This window comes from Bos indicus, chromosome 3 (genome assembly GCF_029378745.1).
Source record: "Bos indicus isolate NIAB-ARS_2022 breed Sahiwal x Tharparkar chromosome 3, NIAB-ARS_B.indTharparkar_mat_pri_1.0, whole genome shotgun sequence".
Classification (NCBI taxonomy): domain Eukaryota; kingdom Metazoa; phylum Chordata; class Mammalia; order Artiodactyla; family Bovidae; genus Bos; species Bos indicus.
The window spans coordinates 1,675,103-1,700,151 of NC_091762.1; the positions used below are offsets into that span (position 1 = coordinate 1,675,103).

The window sequence follows — 25,049 nt, forward strand, 5'->3', positions numbered from 1 at the left end:
TGCATCTTGGTGGTTTCTGTGACTGTTCTCACATAGACTATGGTGGGAGTGACACTACAATGTTTCAATCTGAACCTTAAGGGTAGCTCCTGGCTCTTGGTGTTCTCTCTTCAGAAGCCCTGAGCTTCCATATTAGAAGTCAAATGACCTCAACCACCCCAAAGCCACCAAGCTAGAAAAGCTATTGACCAACACTCTCTGCCAAGCTCCTAACCAACATTCAGCCATGTGGGTGAGCCTTCTAGAGGAACATCCTTCACCTCTTGGGCCACTCCAGCTGACACCATGTGAAACACAGAGAAGCTGCCCCATCCTGTCCAAATCGCTACCCATAGAAAGAAGACCAAAAAAAAAAAAAAAAAATTATGTCTTAAGTCATAACATTTTGGGGAAATCTGTCAGACTGCAGGAGATGACAGCAACAACACCATTTCAAGGATTAAGTAAGTAGTGAATTTTGAGCAAATGCCAAGGCATTCTTCTTCCTGATAGTAATACAGAACCTAGTAAATATCAGTGGCTGACCTCAATTTGTTGCAGTTGGGAGGCAACAATAAAATAAGACCAATATGAAAGTAAGACCTAACACTGTTCCAGACCCTGGTGATATTTTGGGTCCAAGACTCAGGGCAGTCTAAGTTTTTTTAAAAAATTGGAATGTAATTGCTTTACAATGTTTGTTTCTGCTACAACAAAGTGAATTAGCTGTATGTATATGAATTAGCTGCCTAGAGGAGCTATTCCACGTTCAAGGTCAGAAGGGGTGGCGGTGAGGAGATACCCCTCATCCAAGGTAAGGAGCAGCAGCTGCACTTTGCTGGAGCAGCCGTGAAGAGATACCCCATGTCCAAGGTAAGAGAAACCCAAGTAAGATGGTAGGTGTTGCAAGAGGGCATCAGAGGGCAGACACACTGAAACCATACTCACAGAAAACTAGTCAATCTAATCACACTAGGACCACAGCCTTGTCTAACTCAATGAAACTAAGCCATGCCCATGGGGCCACCCAAGACGGGCGAGTCATGGTGGAGAGGTCTGACAGAATGTGGTCCACTGGAGAAGTGAATGGCAAACCACTTCAGTATTCTTGCCTTGAGAACCCCATGAACAGGATGAAAAGGCAAAACGATAGGATACTGAAAGAGGAACTCCCCAGGTCGGTAGGTGCCCAATATGCTACTGGAGATCAGTGGAGAAATAACTCCAGAAAGAATGAAGGGATGGGGCCAAAGCAAAAAGAATACCCAGCTGTGGATGTGACTGGTGATAGAAGAAAGGTCCGATGCTGTACAGAGCAATATTGCATAGGAACCTGGAATGTTAGGTCCATGAATCAAGGCAAATTGGAAGTGGTCAAACAGGAGATGGCAAGAGTGAATGTCGACATTCTAGGAATCAGCGAACTGAAATGGACTGGAATGGGTGAATTTAACTCAGATGACCATTGTATCTACTACTGCGGGCAGGAATCCCTCAGAAGAAATGGAGTGGCCATCATGGTCAACAAAAGAGTTCAAAATGCAGTACTTGGATGCAATCTCAAAAACGACAGAATGATCTCTGTTCATTTCCAAGGCAAACCATTCAATATCACAGTAATCCAAGTCTATGCCCCAACCAGTAACACTGAAGAAGCTGAAGTTGAATGGTTCTATGAAGACCTACAAGACCTTTTAGAACTAACACCCAAAAAAGATGTCCTTTTCATTATAGGGGACTGGAATGCAAAAGTAGGAAGTCAAGAAACACATGGAGTTAACAGGCAAATTTGGCCTTGGAATACAGAATGAAGCAGGGCAAAGGCTAATAGAGTTTTGCCAAGAAAATGCACTGGTCATAGCAAACACCCTCTTCCAACAACACAAGAGAAGACTCTACACATGGACATCACCAGATGGCCAATACCAAAATCAGATTGATTATATACTTTGCAGCCAAAGATGGAGAAGATCTATACAGTCAACAAAAACAAGACCAGGAGCTGACTGTGGCTCAGATCATGAACTCCTTATTGCCAAATTCAGACTGAAATTAAAGAAAGTAGGGAAAACCACTAGACCATTCAGGTATGACCTAAATCAAATCCCTTATGATTATACAGTGGAAGTGAGAAATAGATTTAGGGGCCTAGATCTGGTAGATAGAGTGCCTGATGAAATATGGACTGAGGTTCGTGACATTGTACAGGAGACAAGGATCAAGACCATCCCCATGGAAAAGAAATGCAAAACAGCAAAATGGCTGTCTGGGGAGGCCTTACAAATAGCTGTGAATAGAAGAGAAGCAAAAAGCAAAGGAGAAAAGGAAAGATATAAGCATCTGAATGCAGAGTTTCAAAGAATAGCAAGAAGAGATAAGAAAGCCTTCCTCAGCAATCAATGCAAAGAAATAGAGGAAAACAACAGAATGGGAAAGACTAGTGATCTCTTCAAGAAAATTAGAGATACCAAGGGAACATTTCATGCAAAGATGGGCTCAATAAAGGACAGAAATGGTATGGACCTAACAGAAGCAGAAGATATTAAGAAGAGGTGGCAAGAATATACAGAACAACTGTACAAAAAAGATCTTCATGACCCAGATAATCACGATGGTGTGATCACTTACCTAGACCCAGACATCCTGTAATATGAAGTCAAGTGGGCCTTAGAAAGCATCACTACAAACAAAGCTAGTAGGGGTGATGGAATCCCAGTTGAGCTATTTCAAATCCTGAAAGATGATACTGTGAAAGTGCTGCACTCAATATGCCAGCAAATTTGGAAAACTCAGCACTGGCCACAGGACTGGAAAAGGTCAGTTTTTATTCTAATCCCAAAGAAAGGCAATGCCAAAGAATGCTCAAACTACTGCACAATTGCACTCATCTCACACGCTAGTCAAGTAATGCTCAAAATTCTCCAAGCCAGGCTTCAGCAATACGTGAACCGTGAATTTCCTGATGTTCAAACTGGTTTTAGAAAAGGCAGAGGAACCAGAGATCAAATTGTCAACATCCGCTGGATCACTGAAAAAGCAAGAGTTCCAGAAAAACATTTATTTCTGCTTTGATTGTGTGGATCACAATAAACTGTGGACAATTCTTCAAGAGTTGGGAATACCAGACCACCTGACCTGCCTCTTGAGAAATCTGTATGCAGGTCAGGAAGCAACAGTTAGAACTGGACATGGAACAACAGACTGGTTCCAAATTGGAAAAGGAGTATGTCAAGGCTGTGTATTGTCACCCTGCTTATTTAACTTATATGCAGAGTACATCATGCAAAATGTTGGGCTAGCAGAAACACAAGCTGGAATCAAGATTGCCAGGAGAAATATCAATAACCTCAGATATGCAGATGACACCACCCTTATGGCAGAAAGTGAAGAGGAACTCAAAAGCCTCTTGATGAAGGTGAAAGAGAAGAGTGAAAACATTGTCTTAAAACTCAACATTCAGAAAACGAAGATCATGGCATCTGGTCCCATCAGTTCACAGGAAATAGATGGGGAAACAGTGGAAACAATGTCAGACTTTATTTTTGGGGGGTCCAAAAATCACTGCAGATGGTGACTGCAGCCATGAAATTAAAAGACGTTTACTCCTTGGAAGAAAAGTTATGACCAACCTAGATAGCATACTGAAAAGCAGAGACATTACTTTGCCAACAAAGGTCCGTCTAGTCAAGGCTATGGTTTTTCCAGTGGTCATGTATGGATTTGAGAGTTGGACTGTGAAGAAGGCTGAGCGCCAAAGAATTGATGCTTTTGAACTGTGGTGTTGGAGAAGACTCTTTAGAGTCCCTTGGACTGCAAGCAGATCCAACCAGTCCATTCTGAAGGAGATCAACCCTGAGATTTCTTTGGAAGGAATGATGCTCAAGCTGAAACTCCAGTACTTTGACCACCTCATGCGAAGAGTTGACTCATTGGAAAAGACTCTGATGCTGGGAGGGATTGGGGGCAGGAGGAGAAGGGGACGACAGAGGATGAGATGGCTGGATGGCATCACTGACTCGATGGATGTGAGTCTGAGTGAAGTCTGGGAGTTGGTGATGGACAGGGAGGCCTGGCGTGCTTCGAATCATGGGGTCGCAAAGAGTCGGACACGACTGAGCAACTGAACTGAACTGAACTGATGTACTGTGTCCCTTCCTTCTTGATCCTTCCTCCCACCCCACCCACATCCCACCCCTCTGGTCATCACAGAGCCGAGCTTCCTGTGCTGTACCGCTGCTTCTTACCAGATATCTGTTTTACACATAATCGTTTGTGTGAATGTTGTCCTAGGCTCCCTTCCCCCCGTATGTCCACATCTGCTCTCTACATCTGCATCTAAATCCCTGCCCCGCAAATGGGTTCATCTGGAGCTGGAGGAATCAGGCTCCTTGACTTCAGACTATAATATAAAGCTACAGTCATCAAGACAGTATGGCACTGGCACCAAAACAGAAATGCAGACCAATGGAACAGGACAGATAGCCCAGAGATAAACCCATGCACCTACGGCCATCTTATCTTTGACAAAGAAGGCAAGAATATACAATGGGGAAAAGACAGCCTCTTCAATAAATCGTGCTGCAAAAACTGGACAGCTACAGGTAAAGGAATGAAATTAGAACACTTCCTAACACCATACATAAAAATAAACTCAAAATGGATTAAAGACCTACATGTTAGACCAGAAACTATAAAACTCTTAAAGGAAAACATGGGCAGAACACTGTATGATATAAATCACAGCAAGATCCTTTTTGACCCACCTCCTAGAGTAATAAAAATAAAAACAGAAATAAACAAATGGGACCTAAAGAAACTTCAAAGTTTTTGCACAGCAAAGGAAAGCATAAGCAAGGTTAAAAAATAACCCTCAGGATGGGAGAAAATATTTGCAAACAAAGCAACAAAGAATTAATCTCCAAAATATATAAGCAGTCTCAGTTTTAACATATCAACATTTCATAAAACTAGATTCAGAGTCTTAAATTTTATATAAATTTGAGTCACATTTCCATTTCAATGATATTTATTAAAGGAGTTTTACTTTTTTATTTATTAATGCATAAAGTGCATGCAGACTTAGCTGTGTTGACTCTTTGTGACCCCACAGACTATATTTCACCAGAATCCTCTGTCCATGGGACTTCCCAGGCAAGAATACTGGAGTGGGTTGCTGTTTCCTTCTCTAGGGGCTCTTCTCGACCCGGGGACTGAACCCGTGTCTCCTGTACTGCAGGCGAATTCTTTACCACTGAGCTATCAGGAAAGCCCTTATTTATGAATTGTTAATAAAATAATTACCTTGTTTCTTAAGGGTCAGTATTATTTTAAAATGAGATTTGAGTTGATGAAGGGGATCAAATCAAAACCTTGAAAGGGTAATTAGCCAAGAATTCTCGTGTTACTGTGGGGATGATAAGGACTTCCTCCTAGCATGGCCCTCATTCTCCCAGAGATCTGTTTCCTTTGTTCCTCTGCAGGTCTCCAGGGCTCTGCATTCAGGGAGGTGACAGGCACAAACTGAAAAGAAATGCAGGAGAAGCCCTCACCTGTCAGGTGTGCAGAAAGACCGAGTCAGGAGCTCAGCAGGTGGTGTCCCCCGGGATCCCCACCGGGTACTCTTTCTTCGAGCCTTTGATCCTGGCATTTTCCCTAAACAATGTTGACTTCAGAGTGTGTGGATTTGATTTCACATGACAAATACCAGGAACTAACAGCCTGTCCTAAATATACTTAAACTCTGAGGCTGTACATTTGATAGGGGAGTATTTGAAATTAAAATCTGAAAATAGAAATGGTGGAGAAACATTCTTCATTCTTGTTGGTGGTAAAGACTGAACTCCAGCTCATGAGTCAGTGAATCTGAGAAATCACATTTGAAGACAACCCAATACACTTTTGAGAAGTTGGAGGTTTATGATTGAGAAAAGAGGGAAGTTACGCTCAAATGCCCCTCCCCTACCCCAAAATGCATCTGTTTTGACTGCTGATGCAAAAATTCAAGCCGCAGTAAACTCAGGTCAGCATCCTCCAGTGTTAAGGAAGGATGTAAATTTCAAGTGCTTTTATGAGTTAACCTGTTATGAGAGGAGGAGATGGAAACCTAATAGTCCTCAGACTATTTGGTGGAGACACAGTTTACTGAGTCTATTAAAGAAGGTGTGGGGCTAGGACTTGAAATGACCTGAATGGAGAACAAGTGTCCCAGCGGCATTGTGAAGCTGCTCTTATTTTCTACTGAGAAGCAGGACTACAGAGAAAGAAAGGAGGAAGGAGGCTGAGATCTGGACAAGTGGCCCTGTTTATATTTGCAAGGTCAGTGAGACAGCGGCTCCAGAGGTTTTGATTTATGACCGTGTCTGTACTTCCACCCGCATGCCTGAGATGGAGTGTGATGACACAGTGTGATTGGAAAGCAGCAAGGGCTGGCTGTTCAGAAAGGCTGGCAGGGAAGCAGAGGCTCTAGGATCGATATACACCTCATCATAGGATCAGGAAGCAGCAGCTAAAGAGCCTTGAAGGTGAATTGAAGATAAATAATAAAGCAGAGTTTGATGGACTTCCTAACCAAGAGCAGAGATGGGGGCAGCTTTCTTTAAATTGGTGTTTTTCAAAATTGCAGACTGTGACCTATTATTGTATCATAAAATCAATGGGTCGCACCTAGCATCTGGAAAAGAAAAGAAAAGAAAAAAAAGACTAGAGAATGGTACCATCCATTTTAAAGATAAATACAATTTTTGAAACCTTTTTAAAATTTACACAAACCTATATGCATATGCTGTGAGTAAATGGTATGTCCCACTGTGGATTACAGTTGGCAAAGTTTGTAAGCCAGGTCTTTAAATCAGTTGCCAGGTTGTCAAGACCCGAAATGGAGTGAAATTGGGATCCTTCAACCCAGATCCCCTGACAGCTGGTCACTTCCTTTCAGTGAGTCCCTTGGAAATGAAATGGAGGCAGAGGCCCAGGAGTGGGTGTCCTCCTTGATTTGGCTTTTGTAAAAAAGGAACAGATTTCTGAGCTTCAGTGAAAGTGACCATACAGGCAAAGTTCAGGCTCCAAGGAAGAAGAGAAGTCACCAAAGCAAATCTATTTTTAGCAAGCTGCTTCTAGCAAGCTTTGTGAAAGAGGCATGGCAGAAAAATTTTCATGGGAAAAGATACATGAAACAGCAAAGGTGTGTGAGAGGAGCCATTTCCCAAGGACGCATGACGAGGACACACAGACCTGACGTGCCATGCCCCCGTCTCTTGCCACCCACGCCCACCCACCAGACATGCAGGCCTCAAGATAAGAGGGGCAAGCAAAGCACAGCTACGGACCATGCTGAGAGTGAAGGGGAAAATGCCACCGAGAGAGGCAGCCTGACCACATCAGTGAGAAGTTCCAAAACACTGCAAAGGCTTGAAAAATCAGATGTGAAGTCAGAGCAAGAAATGGATTTTTGACTTGGGAAAAAATTAAGGAAAACAGAAAAACATTATTCAAATTAGAATAATAGAAGGATAAAGAAGTCTGATCCTTTATTTGGAAAGGAAGAGAAAACGGGTCATAGCTGAGGAGGAAGAGAAGCAGCAGACGTAGGCTCCAGACCCTCTGTGTGGGCAGGCTTGGCGGGCAGCAGCCTCCGGTGATGGACGGCCTGTCTGGAGGTTGGTTTGCATCGCAAGCACACCAGTACTTCAAACTGCGGGGTTTACTGGGGAGGTTTGATGGAGGTTATGGATATGGGTGAAGGCTCCACCAGGCGGCCCCACTGGATATGGGGTTTTACATTTTAATGTTAACTCACGAATTACCTCAGGAAATTTGCCCAGATGGAAGATAGGTGACTCTCTAGCTACAGGTTTTCCTCCAGAGAAAGTGACACACAGCAGTTAGATTTGAATTTAAGGTGTTTGAGGTCAGGGTCTAACTCAGGCAAAAATAGAAGACTTGACACCTCTCTCTACTGTCTACACCCCTTTCTCAGGTCCTTTACTCACCCAGGGATGAGATTTGCAGATGAGGCCGGGAATGTTATGACTCCCTGCTGGGACAGCAATCACTTCATCCCCGAATGAACTCTGCCCTGTTGGCTATGCCTGTTTGCAGCACTAGGTGGACTTTTGCAAATCTCTCTCCTGGTTCCACAGAACAGAGTACAGTTGTATCACCCCAGGGCTGAATCTAAAGTTACAATGGGTTGAATGATGGCCCCAGCAAAGATACATCTCCCAGAACCTGCGAATGCAAGCCTTTTTGGAAAAAAGATTGTTGCAGATTAGTTAAGTCAAAAACCTTGAGAAGAGACTATCATGGATTCAGTTCAGTTTAGTCGATCACTTGTGTCCGACTCTTTGCGACCCCATGGACTGCAACACTCCAGGCTTCCCTGTCATCACCAACTCCTGGAGCTTACTCAGCCTCAAACTTTGAGTTGGTGATGCCATCCAGCTATCCCAATCTCTGTCGTTCCCTTCTCCTCCTGCCTTCAATCTTTCCCAGCATCAGGGTCTTTTCAAATAAGTCAGTTTTTCGCATCAGGTGGCCAAAGTATTGGAGTTTCAGCTTCAGCATCAGTCCTTCCAATGAATATTAAAGACTGATCTCCTTTAGGATGGACTGGTTGGATCTTCTTGCAGTCCAAGGGACTCTCAAGAGTCTTCTCCAACACCACAGTTCAAAAGCATCAGTTCTTTGGTGCTCAGCTTTGTTTATAGTCCAACTTTCACATCCATACATGACTACTGGAAAAACCACAGCTTTCACGAGACAGACTTTTTGTTGGCAAAGTAATGTCTGTGCTTTTTAATATGCTATCTAGGTTGGTCATAGCTTTTCTTCCAAGGAGCAAGCATCTTTTAATTTCATGGTTGCAGTCACTATCTGCAGTGATTTTGGAGCCCCCCAAAATAAGATCTCTCATTGTTTCCACTGTTTCCCATCTATTTGCCATGAAGTGATGGGACCTGATACCATGATCTTAGTTTTCTGAATGTTGAGTTTTAAGACAACTTTTTCACTCTTCTCTTTCTCCTCTTCACCTTCTCCCTTAAGGGTGGTGTCATCTGCGTATCTGAGGTTATTGCTATTTCTCCTGGCAATCTTTATTCCAGCTTGTGTTTCATCTAGCTCAGCATTTTGCCTGATGTACTCTGCATATAAGTTAAATAAGCAGGGTGACAATATACAGCTTTGACATACTCCTTTCCTGATTTGGAGCCAGTCTGTTGTTCCATGTCCAGTTCTAATTGTTGCTTCTTGACCTGCATACAGATTTCTTAGGAATCAGGTAAGGTGGTCTGGTATTCCCATCTCTTTAAGAATTTTCCAGAGTTTGTTGTGATCCACACAGTCAAAGGCTTTAGTGTAGTCAATGAAGCAGAAGTAGTTGTTTTTCTGGAACTCTCTTGCTTTTTCAATGTTCCAATGGATGTTGGCAGTTTGATCTCTGGTTCCTCTGCCTTTTCTAAATTCAGCTTGAACATCTGGAAGTCCATGGTTCATGTACTGTTGAAGTCTGGCTTGGAGAATTTTAAGCATTACTTTACTAGTGTGTGAGATAAGTGCAATTGTGCGGTACTATGAGCATTCTTTGGCATTGCCTTTTTTTTGGATTCGAATGAAAACTGACCTTTTCCAGTCCTGTGGCCACTGCTGAGTTTTCCAAATTTACTGACATATTGAATGCAGCACTTTCATAGCATCATCTTTTAGGATTTGAAATAGCTCAGCTGGAATTCCATCATCTTCACTAGCTTTGTTCATAGTGATGCTTGCTAAGGCCCACTTGACTTCACATTCCAGGATATCTGGCTCTAGGTGAGTGATCACACCATCATGCATATCTAGGTCATAAAGGTCTTTTTTTATACAGTTCTTCTGTGTATTTTGAAGTAAATATCTTCTTTACTGAATATCTTCTCCTTCTGTTAGGTCCATACCATTTCTGTCCTTTATTGTGCCCATCTTTTCATAAAATGTTCCCTTGGTATCTCCAATTTTCTTGGAGAGATCTCTACTCTTTCCCATTCTGTTGTTTTCCTCTATTTCTTTGCACTGACCACTGAGGAAGGCTTTCTTATCTCTCCTTGCTAATCTTTGGAACTCTGCATTCAAATGGTTATATCTTTCCTTTTCTCCTTTGCCTTTAGCTTCTCCTCTTTTCTCAGCTATTTGTAAGACCTCCTCAGACAACCATTTTGCCTTTTTGCATTTCTTTTTCTTGAGGATGGTCTTGATCACTGCCTCCTATACAATGTCACAAACCTCCATCCATAGTTTTACAGGCACTTTATCAGATATAATCCCTTGAATCTGTTTGTCACTTCCACTGTATAATCGTAAGGGATTTGATTTAGATCATACCTGAAAGGTCTAGTGGTTTCCCCTTCTTTCTTCAATTTAAGTCTGAATTTGTCAATAAGGAGTTCATGATTTGAGCCACAGTTAGCTCCCGGTCTTCTTTTTGCTGACTGTATAGAGCTTCTCCATCTTTGGCTGCAAAGAATGTAATCAATCTGATTTCAGTATTGACCATCTGGTGATTCCACGTGTAGAGTCTTCTCCTGTGTTGTTTGAAGAGAGTTTTTGCTATCACCAATGTGTTCTCTTGGGAAAACTCTATTAGCCTTTGCCCTGCTTCATTTTATACTTCAAGGCAAAATTTGCTTGTTACTCCAGTATCTCTTGACTTCCTACTTTTGCATTTCAGTCCCCTATGATGAAAAGGACATCTTTTTTTGGGTGTTAGTTCTAGAAGGTCTTATAGGTCTTCACAGAACCATTCAACTTCAGCTTCTTCAGCATTACTGGTTGGGGCATAGACTTGGATTACTGTGATATTGAATGGTTTGCCTTGAAAATGAACAGAGATCATTCTGTCATTTTTGAGATTGCATCCAAGTACTGCATTTTGGGCTCTTTTGTTGACTATGTGGGCTACTCCATTTCTCCTAAGGCATTCTTGCCCACAGTAGTATAGTAGTCATCTGAGTTAAATTCACCCATTCCAGTCCATTTTAGTTCGCTGATTCCTAAAATGTCAATATTCACTCTTGCCATCTCCTGTTTGACCATTTCCAATTTGCCTTGATTCACAGACCTAACATTCCAGGTTCCTCTGAAATATTGCTCTTTACAGCATTGGACCTTGCTTCCATCACCAGTCACATCCACAGCTGGGTGTTGTTTTTGCTTTGGCTCTGTCTCTTCATTCTTTCTGGAGTTATTTCTCCACTGATCTCCAGTAGCATATTGGACACCTACTGACCTGGGGAGTTCATCTTTCAGTGTCCTGTATTTTGCCTTTTCATACTGTTCATGGGGTTCTCCAGGCATGAATACTGAAGTGGTTTGCCATTCCCTTGTCTGCTGCTGTTAAGTCGCTTCAGTCATGTCCGACTCTGTGTGACCCCAAAGACGGCAGCCCACCTGGCTTCCCCGTCCCTGGGATTCTCCAGGCAAGAACACTGGAGTGGGTTGCCATTTCCTTCTCCAATGCATGAAAGTGAAAAGTGAAAAGTGAAAGTGAAGTCACTCAGTCGTGTCCGACTCTAGCGACCCCATGGACTGCCACCCACCAGGCTCCTCCATCCATGAGATTTTGTAGGCCAAAGTACTGGAGTGGGGTGCCATTGCCTTCTCCATTCCCTTGTCTAGTGGATCACATTTTGTCAGAACTCTCCACCATGACCCGTCCATCTTGGGTGGCCCTATACTGGAGTAGGTAGCCTATCCCTTCTTCAGCAGATCTTCCTGACCCAGGAATCAAACTGGGGTCAACCTGCATTGCAGGCAGATTCTTTACCAACTGAGCTATGAGGGAAGTCCATTCATGGATTAGGGTAGACCATAAATTCAGTGGCAGATGTCACTTAAAAAGAACACAAGAGCTGTAAGAGTTACTTATATATTCTGGAGATTAATCCTTTTGTCTGTTGTTTCATTTGTGTTTATTTTCTTCCATTCTGAGGTTTGTCTTTTAATGTTGTTTATTATTTCTTTTGCTGTGCAAAAGATTTTAAGTTTGAGTAAGTTACATTTTTTGTTTTTAATTTCCCTTACTTTAGTCATAGAGGACCCTGGTGTGATGTATGTCAAAGAGCATACAGCCTATGGTTTCCTCTAAGACATGTGGCTAACTCATGTTGATGTATAGCAGAAGCCAACACAACATTGTAAAGCAATTATCCTCCGATCAAAAATAAATAAATTTATATGTGAAAAAAGGGCACAAGAGAAGACAGAGAAAAGACGACCATATGAAGACAGAGGCAGAGGTTGGAGCTACACTGTCACAAGCAAGAAACTCCTAGAGCCAACAGAAGCAAGGGAGAGGCAAGGACAAAGTCTTCCCTGGATTCTTTGGAGGGAGGGTGTTCCTGCCAGCACCTGGATCTCAGATTTCTGGCCTTTAAAACTGTGAGAGAATATGTTTGTGCCGTGTGTGTGTGTGTGGTTTTTAAGCCACTCAGTTTGTGGAATTTGTTACAGAAGCCCTAGGAAACTAGCAGTGGGACTCTGCTGGTGGGATATTTGCTCTTCCACATATAACTTAATTTAAAAAAGGCTCAAGCTTTTAGCTAAAGAGATAAAACAAGGAGGATGGAATTTCAGGCATTTATTAAGTACAGGGAGGATTGCTCAGACTTGGGTGATGATCTATTGCTTAGAATGGGCTTCCTGGGTGGCTCAGTGGTAAAGAATCCACCTGCTAATGCAGGAGATATATGTTACATTGTAATAATGTAGGTTATATATTATATATAATATAAATAATATATATTTTACTATATTGTTTAATTTCTGTCACTAGGTAAAACTGATATCCCAGTTTTATGACTACATTATTTATATAAGCTTTTGTGGCTAATAAGTGGCAGAGCAGAGCTGACCTTAATTTTGGCCTTAATTACACCATTTTCACTCTTCCCCCATCACTATATAGGCTTCTAGAAGAGAGTTTTATTAATAATTCTCTTTCCATAGCTTTAAAAAGCCCACAGTTTTACTTAAGGTATAATTATTACACATACAGCACATATTTAAAATGTACAGACTGGTAAAGTTTGATACACAAATAAGTGAGATCATTACCATAATCAAAATTGTGTGGTTTCTCTTTTACTGGGTTTTGAGAGTTTTTTAAATGTATATTTTGGATATGAGCTCATTATCAGATATGTGATTTTCATTTTTTTCTCCCAGTTTGTGAGTTGCTTTTTCATTTTTAAAGATACTGTAGATATTCACCTGGGCTAGTTTAAGCCTCGGAGAAGGCAATGGCACCCCACTCCAGTACTCTTGCCCGGAAAATCCCATGGGCAGAGGAGTCCATGGGGTCGCTAAGAGTCGGACATGACTGAGCGACTTCACCCTCACTTTTCTCTTTCATGCATTGGAGAAGGAAATGGCAACCCACTCCAGTATTCTTGCCTGGAGAATCCCAGGGACGGGGGAGCCTGGTGGGCTGCCGTCTTTGGGGTCGCACAGAGTTGGACACGACTGAAGTGACTTAGCAGCAGCAGCAGCAGTTTAAGCCTGGTTCTGTACAGTGCAGTGGGGTTGATTGGATGATGACTCAAAAGTCAGTGCAGCTGTACTAATTTATACCTCAGATTTTATGATAATAATTGCAGGAAGGGATAGCCTGTGAAGTGTCACTGTGTGTTTCACTTTCTTGAACATTTCTGAAAAGGGCTAGTTGATTTAGGATCAGCTACTAAAAACCAACTGCTAAGGAGTATACAGTGGAGAAGGAAATGTCAACCCACTCCAGTATTCTTGCCTGGGAAATCCCATGGACAGAGGAGCCTGGTGGGCTGTAGTCCATGGGGTCACAAAGAGTTGGACGTGACTGAGCGACTTCACTTCACTGAGAGCCCAGAGAAAATGTGCTCTCTCTGTGGGACCTTACTTTTCAGGAGTTCAGCCCTTTTCATGTGTAAGTGGGGCTTTAGGGTTGAGCCTGTTTTTGTCTAGAAGGGGGACTGGCAGCTGGAAGGACTAAGAACTGGATGCTGCTGGAATGTCTCTATTAATCAATGTTTGTGTCCTGCTGCCAGCTCACTTTATGTGAGACTCTGGAACCGGCAGAACCAGCTCTCCCTGCGGTGACCCACCTTCTGCCTTCACACCTGGCACTCACTGATAGCCCTCTCCAGCCAATGACCTCAGAAGCTCAATCACACCAAAGTGACAGACACTTAATAAAACACCTAGGTCAGTATTTTAAAATATTCACCAGACTTTATTTATCTAGCCTACTATTAATTAGACAGTTCTTCATGTTGCTCAAACATTCCAAATTCTTAATGACTGTTAGCTGCTAAAGCATTCTAGTATTAGTACTTCTCTTCTGGTGCACATATATACTTACTTCTGTTAAGTATGTATCAGGAATAAGCCTGCTGGGCCGTAGGACATGCATGTGTTTAGATACTGCTGCTGCTGCTAAGTTGCTTCAGTCGTGGCCGACTCTGTGTGAGCCCATAGATGGCAGCCCACCAGGCTCCCCTGTCCCTGGGATTCTCCAGGCAAGAACACTGGAGTGGGTTGCCATTTCCTTCTCCAATGCATGAAAGTGAAAAGTGAAAGTGAAGTTTCTCAGTTGTGTCTGACTCTTAGCGAACCCATGGACTACAGCCTACCAGGCTCCTCTGTCCATGGGATTCTCCAGGCAAGAGTACTGGAGTAGGGTGCCATTGCCTTCTCCTGTTTAGATTCTAGGAAACAATTTTCCAAAGGGTTGTACTAATTTACCCTCTTACCAGCAATGAACAGGAACATCTTGTTTGCTTCACATCCTCATTAATATTTGCTATTGTCAGTGTTTAATTTTAGGCAGTCTGGTGAGTATCGTACTATCGAACTGTGGTTGTAGTTTGAATGTCTGTCATCCATATATTTCAATATATCCCATCCCACTTGCTCTCTTGTAAGTGTCACCTTGATGCCTCTCCAGGGGAGTGGTGGAGTTCATGTTGTCTCCTTTTGAATATTTGTCTCATGTGACTTTCTTTCTGAGGCTAGATCATGAAAATCAATGAACTTCCATGCTATTCTCTTAGATACTAACTCTTGAAATTTCTACTGTGTATTTTGTTTTTAATGATTTCTAGCTTAACTCTGCAATGATCAGAGAACATGTTTTATATAATTTCAAGCATTAAAAACTTGTTGATATACATATGACCCAATGCATGTATGAACTTTTTGGTTAAAAATTCCATGTGCACATGATAAGAATCTATCTCTTGCAATTGTTGAGTATATAGGCTATAAATGCAAATTAGGTTAATTTTATTTATTTTTTATTTACATTTCTTATATTTTTGACTTTTTCCCCTCATTCTATCAGTTGCTGAGATTGTGCTTTTTAAAACGTACATTTGACTAAGATCGTGAATTTTACTTTTTCTTCAGTTCTGTCAATTCTTTGCTTTACGTATTTTGAGGTTACTTTATCAGATCCTAGAAATTTTAATAATTTAAATGAATATACCTATTATAGAGCGAATTTGATTATTCTGAAACTTTAAGGTAAGGTTTTCTTTGTCTGCTATCGGTAAATCACTTCACTGGCTTGCTTCTGGCCAGTGTTCACAATTACAGCAGTGGGTACTTTCCAAAGAGGGCCACGATGTATCCCATCCCACTTGTTCTCCCTACAACGTGACCCTAATACACCTTCAATGGAATGGTAGAGTCCGTGTTGCCTCCTCTGAACTTTGGTGGTCCTCTCTGTGACTTCTGAGGCTAGATCATGAAAATCAATGCACTTTTGTCCTATTGTCTTGGAATTCAGCTCCCAGGCTCTGAGAAAACCCACAGTGACCCACAGGGACAGATCATATGAAAAGACCATGTTAGGTATTCAGGCCAATTGCCTAACTGAGGTCTTGACCTCAAGTGCCAAACGTGTGGTGATGCCTCTCTGACACCAGCTCCCAGCTCTTGAATCACCGCAGGCTCAAATTTATCCCCAGTCTCCAAGTCTTTTTAGCTGAGGCCCCAGACATCCTGAAACAAATAAGCCACACTACTGTGCCTTATCCAGATTCCAAATTATGAGCATAATAAAATGGTTATTTTATGACACTAAGGTTTGGAGTTATGAACAATAGTAACCAGAACAGTGTAGTATAAGTTTTCTATCTTTTGTTCACCTTTGTACATCTTTATTTTTGAGTGTGTCTCTTGTAAATAGTATGTAGGCTTGTGAAAAAATTGAGTCTGCCAATTTTTGTTTTTTAATTGAAGTATTTAGTCTGCTGTGCTGTGCTTAGTCACTTAGTCGTGTCTGACTCTTTGCAACCCCATGGACTGCAGCCCACCAGGCTCCTCTTTCCATGGGGATTCTCCAGGCAAGAATACTGGAGTGGGTTGCCATGCCTTCCTCCAGGGGATCTTCCCACCTCAGGGCTCAAACCCAGGTCTCCTGCATTGCACGCTGATTCTTTACCATCTGAGCCACCAGGGAAGCCCAAGAATACTGGAGTGGGTAGCCTATCCCTTCTCTGGGGGATCTTCCTGACCCAGGAATCAAATGGGGGTCTCCTGCATTGCAGGCGGATTCTTTACCAGCTGAGCTAACAGGGAAGCTGACGTATTTTAGCTTATATATGTTTAAATAATTACTTATATATTTGGGTTTAAATCTTCCATCCTACTATTTTCTTACTATCAATTATGCTTTTCCTGTATTCTTTTTTCTCTTGCCTTCTTTTGGATTGATTACATTTTATTATTGCATCCTTATAAATTCTAAATAACTTTGATCCTGAACTCCCTACTCAAATTTAAAGTTTCAGATACTCTCTCAAGATATCTGTCATTAAGCTGAGAGAGTGAAGCACATACACCAGGAATCAGAGAAATAAATTAGGATTGAAAATTATATCTAAGAAAGAACTATGGGTGTGATTTCTGGCACATGGAGTTGTCCGGTTTCTGTAAATCAGAAACCAATTAAACTTTTGAAGGGATAACATTTTCTAAGAAGTCATGACTCTTAAAAGGCCTTTGGGTGGTATAAGCCTTAAAACAGCCCTTGGACCTCCAAGTTTCCATAAGCAGGACAAGTCTGCAAAAGTTACGCAGTGCTCAAGGAAGAGACCCTCTTCAGCTTCACTTCAGATGTGGCTGTGGAGGATAACAGACAAGGAAAAAGGCCCAGGGGATGGAGCTAGAAGCCGCAGAGAACAACAGATCAAGAGTGCCACCCTGAGAGCCACATCAAGGTCACACCTAGGAGATCTCTCCACTTCTGGGGCAAAGCCACACTCAACAGGGTCATTATTTGTAAGGACTGATGGCTGCTGTGTCCCCTACTCCTCCTTTCATTAGATGGAAGGTTTTTTTTTTTTTTTGGTAGGGCCAGGGGCTGTTATCCTGGTCAGATCATGAGGAGCTGCATTCAGCCCCGGACAGGGCATACTTTCCAGAGAACCCAGCCTTTGAACTTTGCAGCAATTGGTAAATGGGATTTCAGGCTGTTTCCCCGGGAAGGCAGTAAGTGTGGTCTAAGAGTGTGAAAAAGGAGACATGAATATTAACTGCCTCGAGAGACTACAGTGGCTGAGCCTACTTCTTTTTCCTGGGTTCATGGACCGTTCCTTTACAAGAAAGCATGGCCTTGCTGAGTTCTAGCCAATGGAATATGATCGCACAGAGTCAGACACAACTGAAGCAACTTGGCATGCATGCATGCATCGGAGAAGGAAATGGCAACCCACTCCAGTGTTCTTGCCTGGAGAATCCCAGGGACAGAGGAGCCTGGTGGGCTGCTGTCTATGGGGTCGCACAGAGTCGGACATGACTGAAGCAACTTAGCAGCAGCAGCAGTGCTTAGTCGCTCAGTTGTGTCCAACTCTGTGCGACCCCATGGACTGCAGCCCACCAGCCTCCTCTGTCCATGGGGATTTGCCAGGCAAGAATACTAGAGTAGTTGCCATGCCTTTCTCCAGGGGATCGTCCCAACTCAGGGATTGAACCCAGGTCTCCAGCATTGCAGGCAGATTCTTTACCATCTGAGCCACCACGGAAGCCCAGGAATACTGGAGTAGATAGCCTATCCCTTCTCCAGGGGATCTTCCCTACCCAGGAATCAAACCAGGTCTCCTGCACTGCAGGCTAATCCTTTACCAGCTGAGCTACCAGGGAAGCCAGTATGAGTGGAAGCAAAATGGCCATTTCCAGGCCTGGCCCATAAAACCCTCCTGAGAGATTCTCCATTTTGTCTCAAGACTGATGAACACAGTCACTTTGGAAGTCAGGGCTTACAGTGGAGGATCTACAAGACAAAAGGAGCCTCAGTTCCTGAATCACTGCTCAGGTACCTGTTCTGAAACACACCTGAGTGAGAAAAAAACATCCATTTGCTGTAACAGCTGTCATTACTCCAACTGCTACACGAAGCCATCACTTACCCTAACCACACATAAAACTACCTATGCCTTGTCTGGTGGCATAGAGAGGGGAGGGCTGTATTTTAAATCTCTCAATCCTGACAGTTTTTCTAAGTGGGAACATAAGCCTGAACTTTAAGGGAAAATCCCTGAAGCTCCATCTGGCCAATGTGGTCTGGCCCACTATGGTGATGAGCACCTACATTTGCTCCCATCTCACTCCAAAGGGGAAGCCTGTTGAGCCCCGAGAAGCCAGAGCCAACAAGACCCCAAGAGGCCCGAGGAAAAGGAAAGTCAAGCAGCATCAGAGATGCTCTGATGTGAATTTACCTTGAAATATTCTAAGTCTTTTCTTCCCTTTTTCTTGATAAGGAGACATAGGCTCAAGAATTAAAGTGATTCTTCACTTAAAATTTGGTGACAGAGTTAAGATTAGAAGTCAGGTCCCCTACTATTATTTGTAGCAAAAGAAAAAAGAAAAGGCATACACATGACTGCTTTAGCAAGCAATTAACTATTTCTTTGTTGCTTTATGGTTTTTCTTAAAATTTGTATGCAAATTTTTCATTCTACATCATCATATATCCCCAATGATTTTATATAAAAGAAACTTTAGAATTAATTGTCGCAAAATAAAGAAAACCCTCCAGGAAGCACACTTCCCAGTGGAAAGACACAGCCTGATCACAGATACAAAATTACCTTAGTGCTAGAATTTGATGTCTTAAGGGCGTCTTCCTGTCTTGATGCCTTCTCTTATCTATGATCTATGGTCTATCATCCCCATTCCAGCCTTATTTCCCTCCTAGGGAAAAAAGAACTGTAATCCAGGGACACCTGCCAAATTTCTACTCACCCTTTGAGGTTCAAGTCCAACATCATCTCCTCTAGGAAGCCTCCTATGAACCTTCCAAGCCCAGGTGATCCTTTCCTTCCCCACATCAACTAGACCCTAAGCATGCTAATTCTAGCACTTACCATGCCGTGTTGCAATGTATCTGTTTGCAAGTTTTTTCTTCCATGAAATATAACACATAAAAAATTTGCAAACGATGTTTGCTGAATGAATGAACTTAAGGCTGTGGCTGTAGGCTCCCTGGGGTCCACTCGTCGTCACGCTCCCTAGCACACTCCCATTACGGCTGGAGGGAGGCCCACACTCAGCAATCGCACACTTACTGGCTGGGGGAGGGGCTCCGGAGGTACCGGGCCTGTACAGCCCTCACGTTGGCTTCATCCTCTTCACTCGGGACCACCTGCTCCTCTTCTGGGTCCCCACTGGTTGCCATGACAGCCCGTCAGCCTCTGTAGGTTTAGCATGAATAAGGCAGTTAGAAAAGCTAGTTCTGGAGGTTTTGTGGGGGTGAGAGGTGTGTTGGTGATGTCACCTCAATGGAACTAGGGATGGGAAAGTCACCACATGTTAATCGCCTGGTGGGAAAACAACTCATGGGGAAAACAACTCATGAGGAAAACCCAGTCAGACTTGATTCAGCTACTGTTATCAGGACACCAAAACGCACACTTGGCTGGCCATGTAAGCAATCCACCTAGTCCACCTTGGAGTCATGAAATTTAAGAAGTGATACCTTGGCTCCTTCCACAGGTGCCAGCAAGAAAGCAGTGAGGGGAGTCCAAAGTTTGCCTTAACTATAGCTTACGCTGAACATATGTGTATTCCCCAGACCAGAGAGGTCCTTCTCTGAACCTTCTCTCTGAACTTTCTCTGAACACACACACTCTCTCTCTCTCCCTCTCTCACACACACATCTTTTGTCTCTACTGGGAAGGTACCTTCTTCAGCGACTCTAACCAAGGCCACAGGAGCCACTGCCTTTGATTCAGGAGCCATCCCACAGCTTATTAAAGAACATGAGACCCCCCAGGAGCTGGTCCCAGATGAGGCTAGGCCCTGACACTCAGGGAAGAGCTGCTGCCCTTTTGGTTGTAAGTCCTGGGCTCACAGGACAAAGTGAAGGGAGAACACTCACCGCTGATCTGCCTGTATCTCCACACCAAGAGGGCAGCCACCCAGAGGCTGAGGGGCCCAGACAAAATGGCCAGAGACTCCGACCAGTGAGAGGGACCTCCCTCCTCTCTCCAGTCTCCTTCTCTGAGGGGCAGGACAGCTGTTCACAGGAAACCTTAGCTGCCTGCTAAATTTAGCCTCTGGCCCCTCAGCCTGGCAGATCTCTGAGAGGAAGGCATGCAGGCTCAGGACTCAGACCCAAATGTGGGCCCCACTTAACTCTTTCCCTCCTGGCTGCTTCTTTGGAAACTGACCCTGAGCCGCAGAATTGGGAGAAGTTCACGCTTCACAGAGCGGCCTCAAGAACAGGTTTACTTTAGGCTCTCTCTCCATACCTCCCTGCCTGGGGCTGCCTATGCAGAGTGCTTCCAGAAGATAATCTAAAGCCAAGGATCTGAAAGAATGAAGTAAACTGTACTTTAACCCTCTGTCAGCAGATATATAGAATGGGGAGGATCCTCTGATAGATGTTGGGAGAGCACCGTGGTGAGACTAAGGGGTACTAACTGCCTGTGGCCAGGACTCCATTTCTTTGCAGAAATATGACTCTGGATAGTGAACTGGGCAGTCGTGCACGCCTTCCATAACCCCGTCCCACACTCAGCCCATATCATCCCTGGGTGATATAAACACCCCTTGAGCTTCATGAACTTCAAATGAGTTCATAATCCATCCTACTCCACCCACCAACATTACAATCAAAACAAAGCCCAGTAACCCAATAGTTCATTCCCCAAGCCCGTACATTCTGTAATGACCCCTATCCCTTCGTCCAGCCATCTGCCCATTTGTGTACCCATTCACAAATATGTACTGATATCCACTATGCATCCAGCTCTGATGTGACCAAAGTAAGACACTTAAATGGTGTTTCCTCCCAGCTAGGTGGAATAATGCCTGGGGCATAGTATCATTAACAATTGGCCAAACGAATGAATGACCTCATAGTTTATTAGGAGGGATGAGACACAGACCAAATATAGCTCAAGCTCAAGGCAGAATGTAGTTAGTTAGTATCCTAAGAGAGATCCGGAGTGCTGTGTGAGTTCAAATGAGGGAGAGAGCCCTTCTGACTGAAGAAGTCAGGAATGGCTTCACGAAAGAACAAATACGTGAACTGGGCTTTAAAGCACATATTGCATTACAACAGCAGATATGGTGAGGGGAGGATTTCCAGAGGGGACGACATGGAAAAAGTTTTAGGGTAGCAAAAATTAATTTCACATAGTGATTAGAGCTTTGAAGAAAGAAAACAAGGTTGAGTGCAGAGACTTGGCAAAGCTGGGATGGGAGCGTCTTTGGATAGAGTGGTTCAGGAAGGCATCTCTGGAGAAGCACATGGCATCACCACTGACCAGTTGCCAAACCACTGTCCTGGGCATCAAAATAGGGGCTCGGTGAGTGGCTGCTGAAGAATGGAAGAAGGACCACAACTGAGTAACCATGGGGGTTCAATGTACCTCCAGACTTCAAGGCTCCGTGAAGATGAAAAGTAGTATGAGAGAGAGGTGAGATGAAGGAGGGAGGGATGGAGAGTGGGGTGGAAATCAGGCAGGGGGCTGAAGAGGGGCATCAGGTGGACAGACCGCCAGCATAAGGAAGCAGATGGTGGAGGGGAGGGGAGAGAGAGAAAAGGGAGAGCGAATACACCAAAAAGTGGCTGCAGATAGACGGGACCACTCAGGAGGAGAGGATGGCAGAGGGCCTCTGTTTTCTTTATAACCTTAGTCACCATCCCGAACTCACAGACGGTGACATCGGGATCACTAGCAGAGTGGACTGAAAATCAGAAGACTACTTGCTGGCTGTGTGACCATAGATAACCCATTAACTTCTTTGAGACAGAGATACCTATCTGTAACATAGAAAATCAAAGTACTAATTTTTCCACTGCGTTCTGACCACCCAGTCCAAGGTGGGTCCTCCCACGGCCACAGTTTTATTACCTACGTCTTTTTCCAAGTCATGCTCCCCATAGCACTGGTGATCTTTAAGTGGGGTGACCAACCATCTCAGTTTCCCTAAGACAGAGACATTCCTGGGACATAGGGCCCTCTGTTTTAACAGTGGAGCAACTCCAAGCAAACTGGATGAATTGGTCATGGTATTTCTGGCTGTCTTGTTTGATTGTATACTATTTTCCTCCTCAGTCAGATTAGCAGTTCTCTGGGATAGAGACTTCTGGTCTTCCTCATGACTGTGTCTCTAGCATGGTGTGGGGTAGGGGGAAATGACAAGGAAGGGAAGCAGAGGAACAGATCATAATATGTCTTGCAGTGTTTCGGCAATTGTGGCCAACACCCTTCTTTTATTGACTTTGAAACCCTTCCTCTGAGATAGTTTCCCTTTATATTACAGGTGGCAACTTCCTATCTCATATAGGTAAACCTGCATTATAGTGAGAAGCCCAGGACTTTGCTCACCTGCTAAATGGAGAGAAGGCAGGGGAAGGAACTGACGAGCTGAAAGAGGTTCCTGTTGGGGCCTTTGGTGGAGTGGGTGGAGCTGGAGTCTAGTCCCACAGGTGAGCTCACCTGTCAGTCTAGCTGTGGGGTGGGGCATGGGGGCCAGGCTGGGCAGAGGTAGAGGAAGGGAGAAACTGGAGGACTGACCGAAGGCTGGGCTGGGTTGGGCCAGAGGCCACTGTAGCTTTAACCAGTCAGCCCAGACTGATTCAAGACAGGAGACCACCAGTGCCAGGCTGGACGTGGGGCAGACAGGGAGCCAGACCATGGAGGGGAAGATACAGCCTGTGCTGTGGGTGCTTTGTGCAGGTGAGTGGTGCCCAGGGGTGGGCAAGATAGGGGCTGAATGCTGAGGGTCTCCCAGACAGCCCCAGAGAGGGCCTCAAATGACACAGTGTTTTCCCTCTGGGCAGAATGACATGTTGAGTTGTTGAAAAAGCAGGTTCCAGGCCAGAATCAGAAATGTTTAATTCTCATATTAGTAAATAAAATTTGAGCCCATTTCTGGAATGAAGAATTCATAAGACTCTCAAAACTATATTTTCTGATTCTAAGTCAAATCATCGGATCAAATATATTAATAAAATCTGGAAATTAGGACAATAAACCCCAGAAAGGCCAGGATGTGTGGATCCAGGAATTTTGTTCACTACCTGAGATTTTAGAGGAGGAAATGGCAACCCACTCCAGGAATCTTGCCTGGGAAATCCCATGGGCCGAGGACCCTGGCAGGCTACAGCCCATGGGGTTGCAAGAGTCAGACACAACTTAGCGACTAAACCACCAATACGTGAGATTTTAACCATTGCCTTAAAACCAGAGAAAATGGTAACATCTGTATCATGTATATGGAAACTAGCAGAGAGACACTACTACTCACCCAATATCGTTTACAGGGCGAGAGAAGACTAAGCAAAAACAAAGAGAAAAACAACCAATTAGAAAGGCTCTTTCCAAAGGTCAAAGCTCTTTAGCTCTCTTTGTACTCTGGTCGTTGAAAACGCAGAACATGGGGAAACTCCACATAATAAAAATCAGACGTTCATTAATATAATGGTAGACTCCAAATCAGGTGCTAAATAGCAAAGCCACTGTGTGAGGATCCATGGAAGGTCTACTGGTTAGGATGGAGGTCTTGGCATCAGACTCCTGGGAACTGACAGAAAGTAGAATGAGCAAGGAATTTGAGAGATAAGGGTTGGGGGAATTTTAGGAGTTGACCATGCTGAGAATCTCATCAGCTTGCAATTTATTTATTTATCTTAAAATTTGGCCATATTTTAAAACTAAAAATATTATTTTTCTTTGAATGAAAGATTCTTTAAATTCTGTAGTGTTTACAATTGTCAAATATTTCACATACATGATTTTATATAATCCCACAATAACCCTTTCTTCTCCTACTCCTATCTTGCCGCTCCTGTCTTCCCTCTCCCCACTGGTAACCACTAGTTTGTTCTTTATATCCATGAATCTGCTTTTGTTTTTTCATTTTATTCATCTGTTTGCAGCATTTTTTAGATTCCACATGTGATATCATACAGTATTCGTCTTTCTCTGTATTAGCTTGCAATTTAGAAATTATTGTGGGCTTCAGGGATCTAGCAAGACTAGGGTGTGTTGTTGAATTCAAGTTCATGTGCCCCGTGTACAATGAGGCTAAATAAACTGAAATACTGGAGTGTGGAAGAGAAAGTTTCACTGCAAGGGCCATAATAGGAGAAGGGGTGGCTCACGCTCAAAAGACGTAAACTCCCCAATGGGTTTCAAGAAAGCATTTTTAAAGGAGCAGGTGAGGAAGGAGAGTCACAGGATGTGTGATCAGCTTGTGCGCAATTTTCTGTTCGGTTGGTGGTGAGGTAACAGGGTGGTGTCACAGCGGTTAACATCACTCTCAGGCTCCAGTAGCTCTGGAGGCTGCATGTTCACGGTCATAAAGTACTTCCTTCCATTTGGTAGGGGTTTCAGTAACTCTAAAACAACCCAGGAAATGTGGATCAGGTAGTGCTGTCTAGGTTCTTCAGGGAGGAGCTAAACATTCTGTGACTGCTGTATGGCTAATTTACTGTTTATATTCTTACCAGTTTTCCTGGTCCAACTGCTACTTTTGCATTCACTCTTGATTCAGACTTTTATGACTCAGGGTAGGCCTGGGAGACCACAGCTTTTCCACAAACAAGG

The 25,049-nt window shown here is 43.5% G+C and overlaps 2 protein-coding genes across 3 annotated transcripts in view; one reads left to right on the plus strand and one right to left on the minus strand.

Moving 5' to 3' along the window:
* The window catches only part of STYXL2 (serine/threonine/tyrosine interacting like 2), a 67,588-nt gene extending 47,085 nt beyond the window's left edge, over nt 1-20,503 (minus strand). The window contains exons 1-2 of one of the 2 annotated variants that reach the window (XM_019986465.2): nt 20,366-20,503; nt 19,554-19,679 (exon numbers count right to left, since the gene is read on the minus strand). In XM_019986465.2, the coding sequence (XP_019842024.2) occupies nt 19,554-19,663 (110 nt within the window). In that variant the 5' untranslated portion in view covers nt 19,664-19,679; nt 20,366-20,503. Of the gene's footprint in view, nt 1-5,528; nt 6,650-19,553; nt 19,680-20,365 lie in introns of those variants that run through there. The other variant, XM_019986470.2, reaches the window with a different exon arrangement.
* A 2,487-nt stretch (nt 20,504-22,990) lies between these two features.
* The window catches only part of GPA33 (glycoprotein A33), a 55,814-nt gene continuing 53,755 nt past the window's right edge, over nt 22,991-25,049 (plus strand). The window contains exon 1 of the mRNA XM_070782448.1: nt 22,991-23,177. Coding sequence (XP_070638549.1) covers nt 23,135-23,177 — 43 coding nt within the window. The 5' untranslated portion in view covers nt 22,991-23,134. The remainder of the gene's footprint in view (nt 23,178-25,049) is intronic.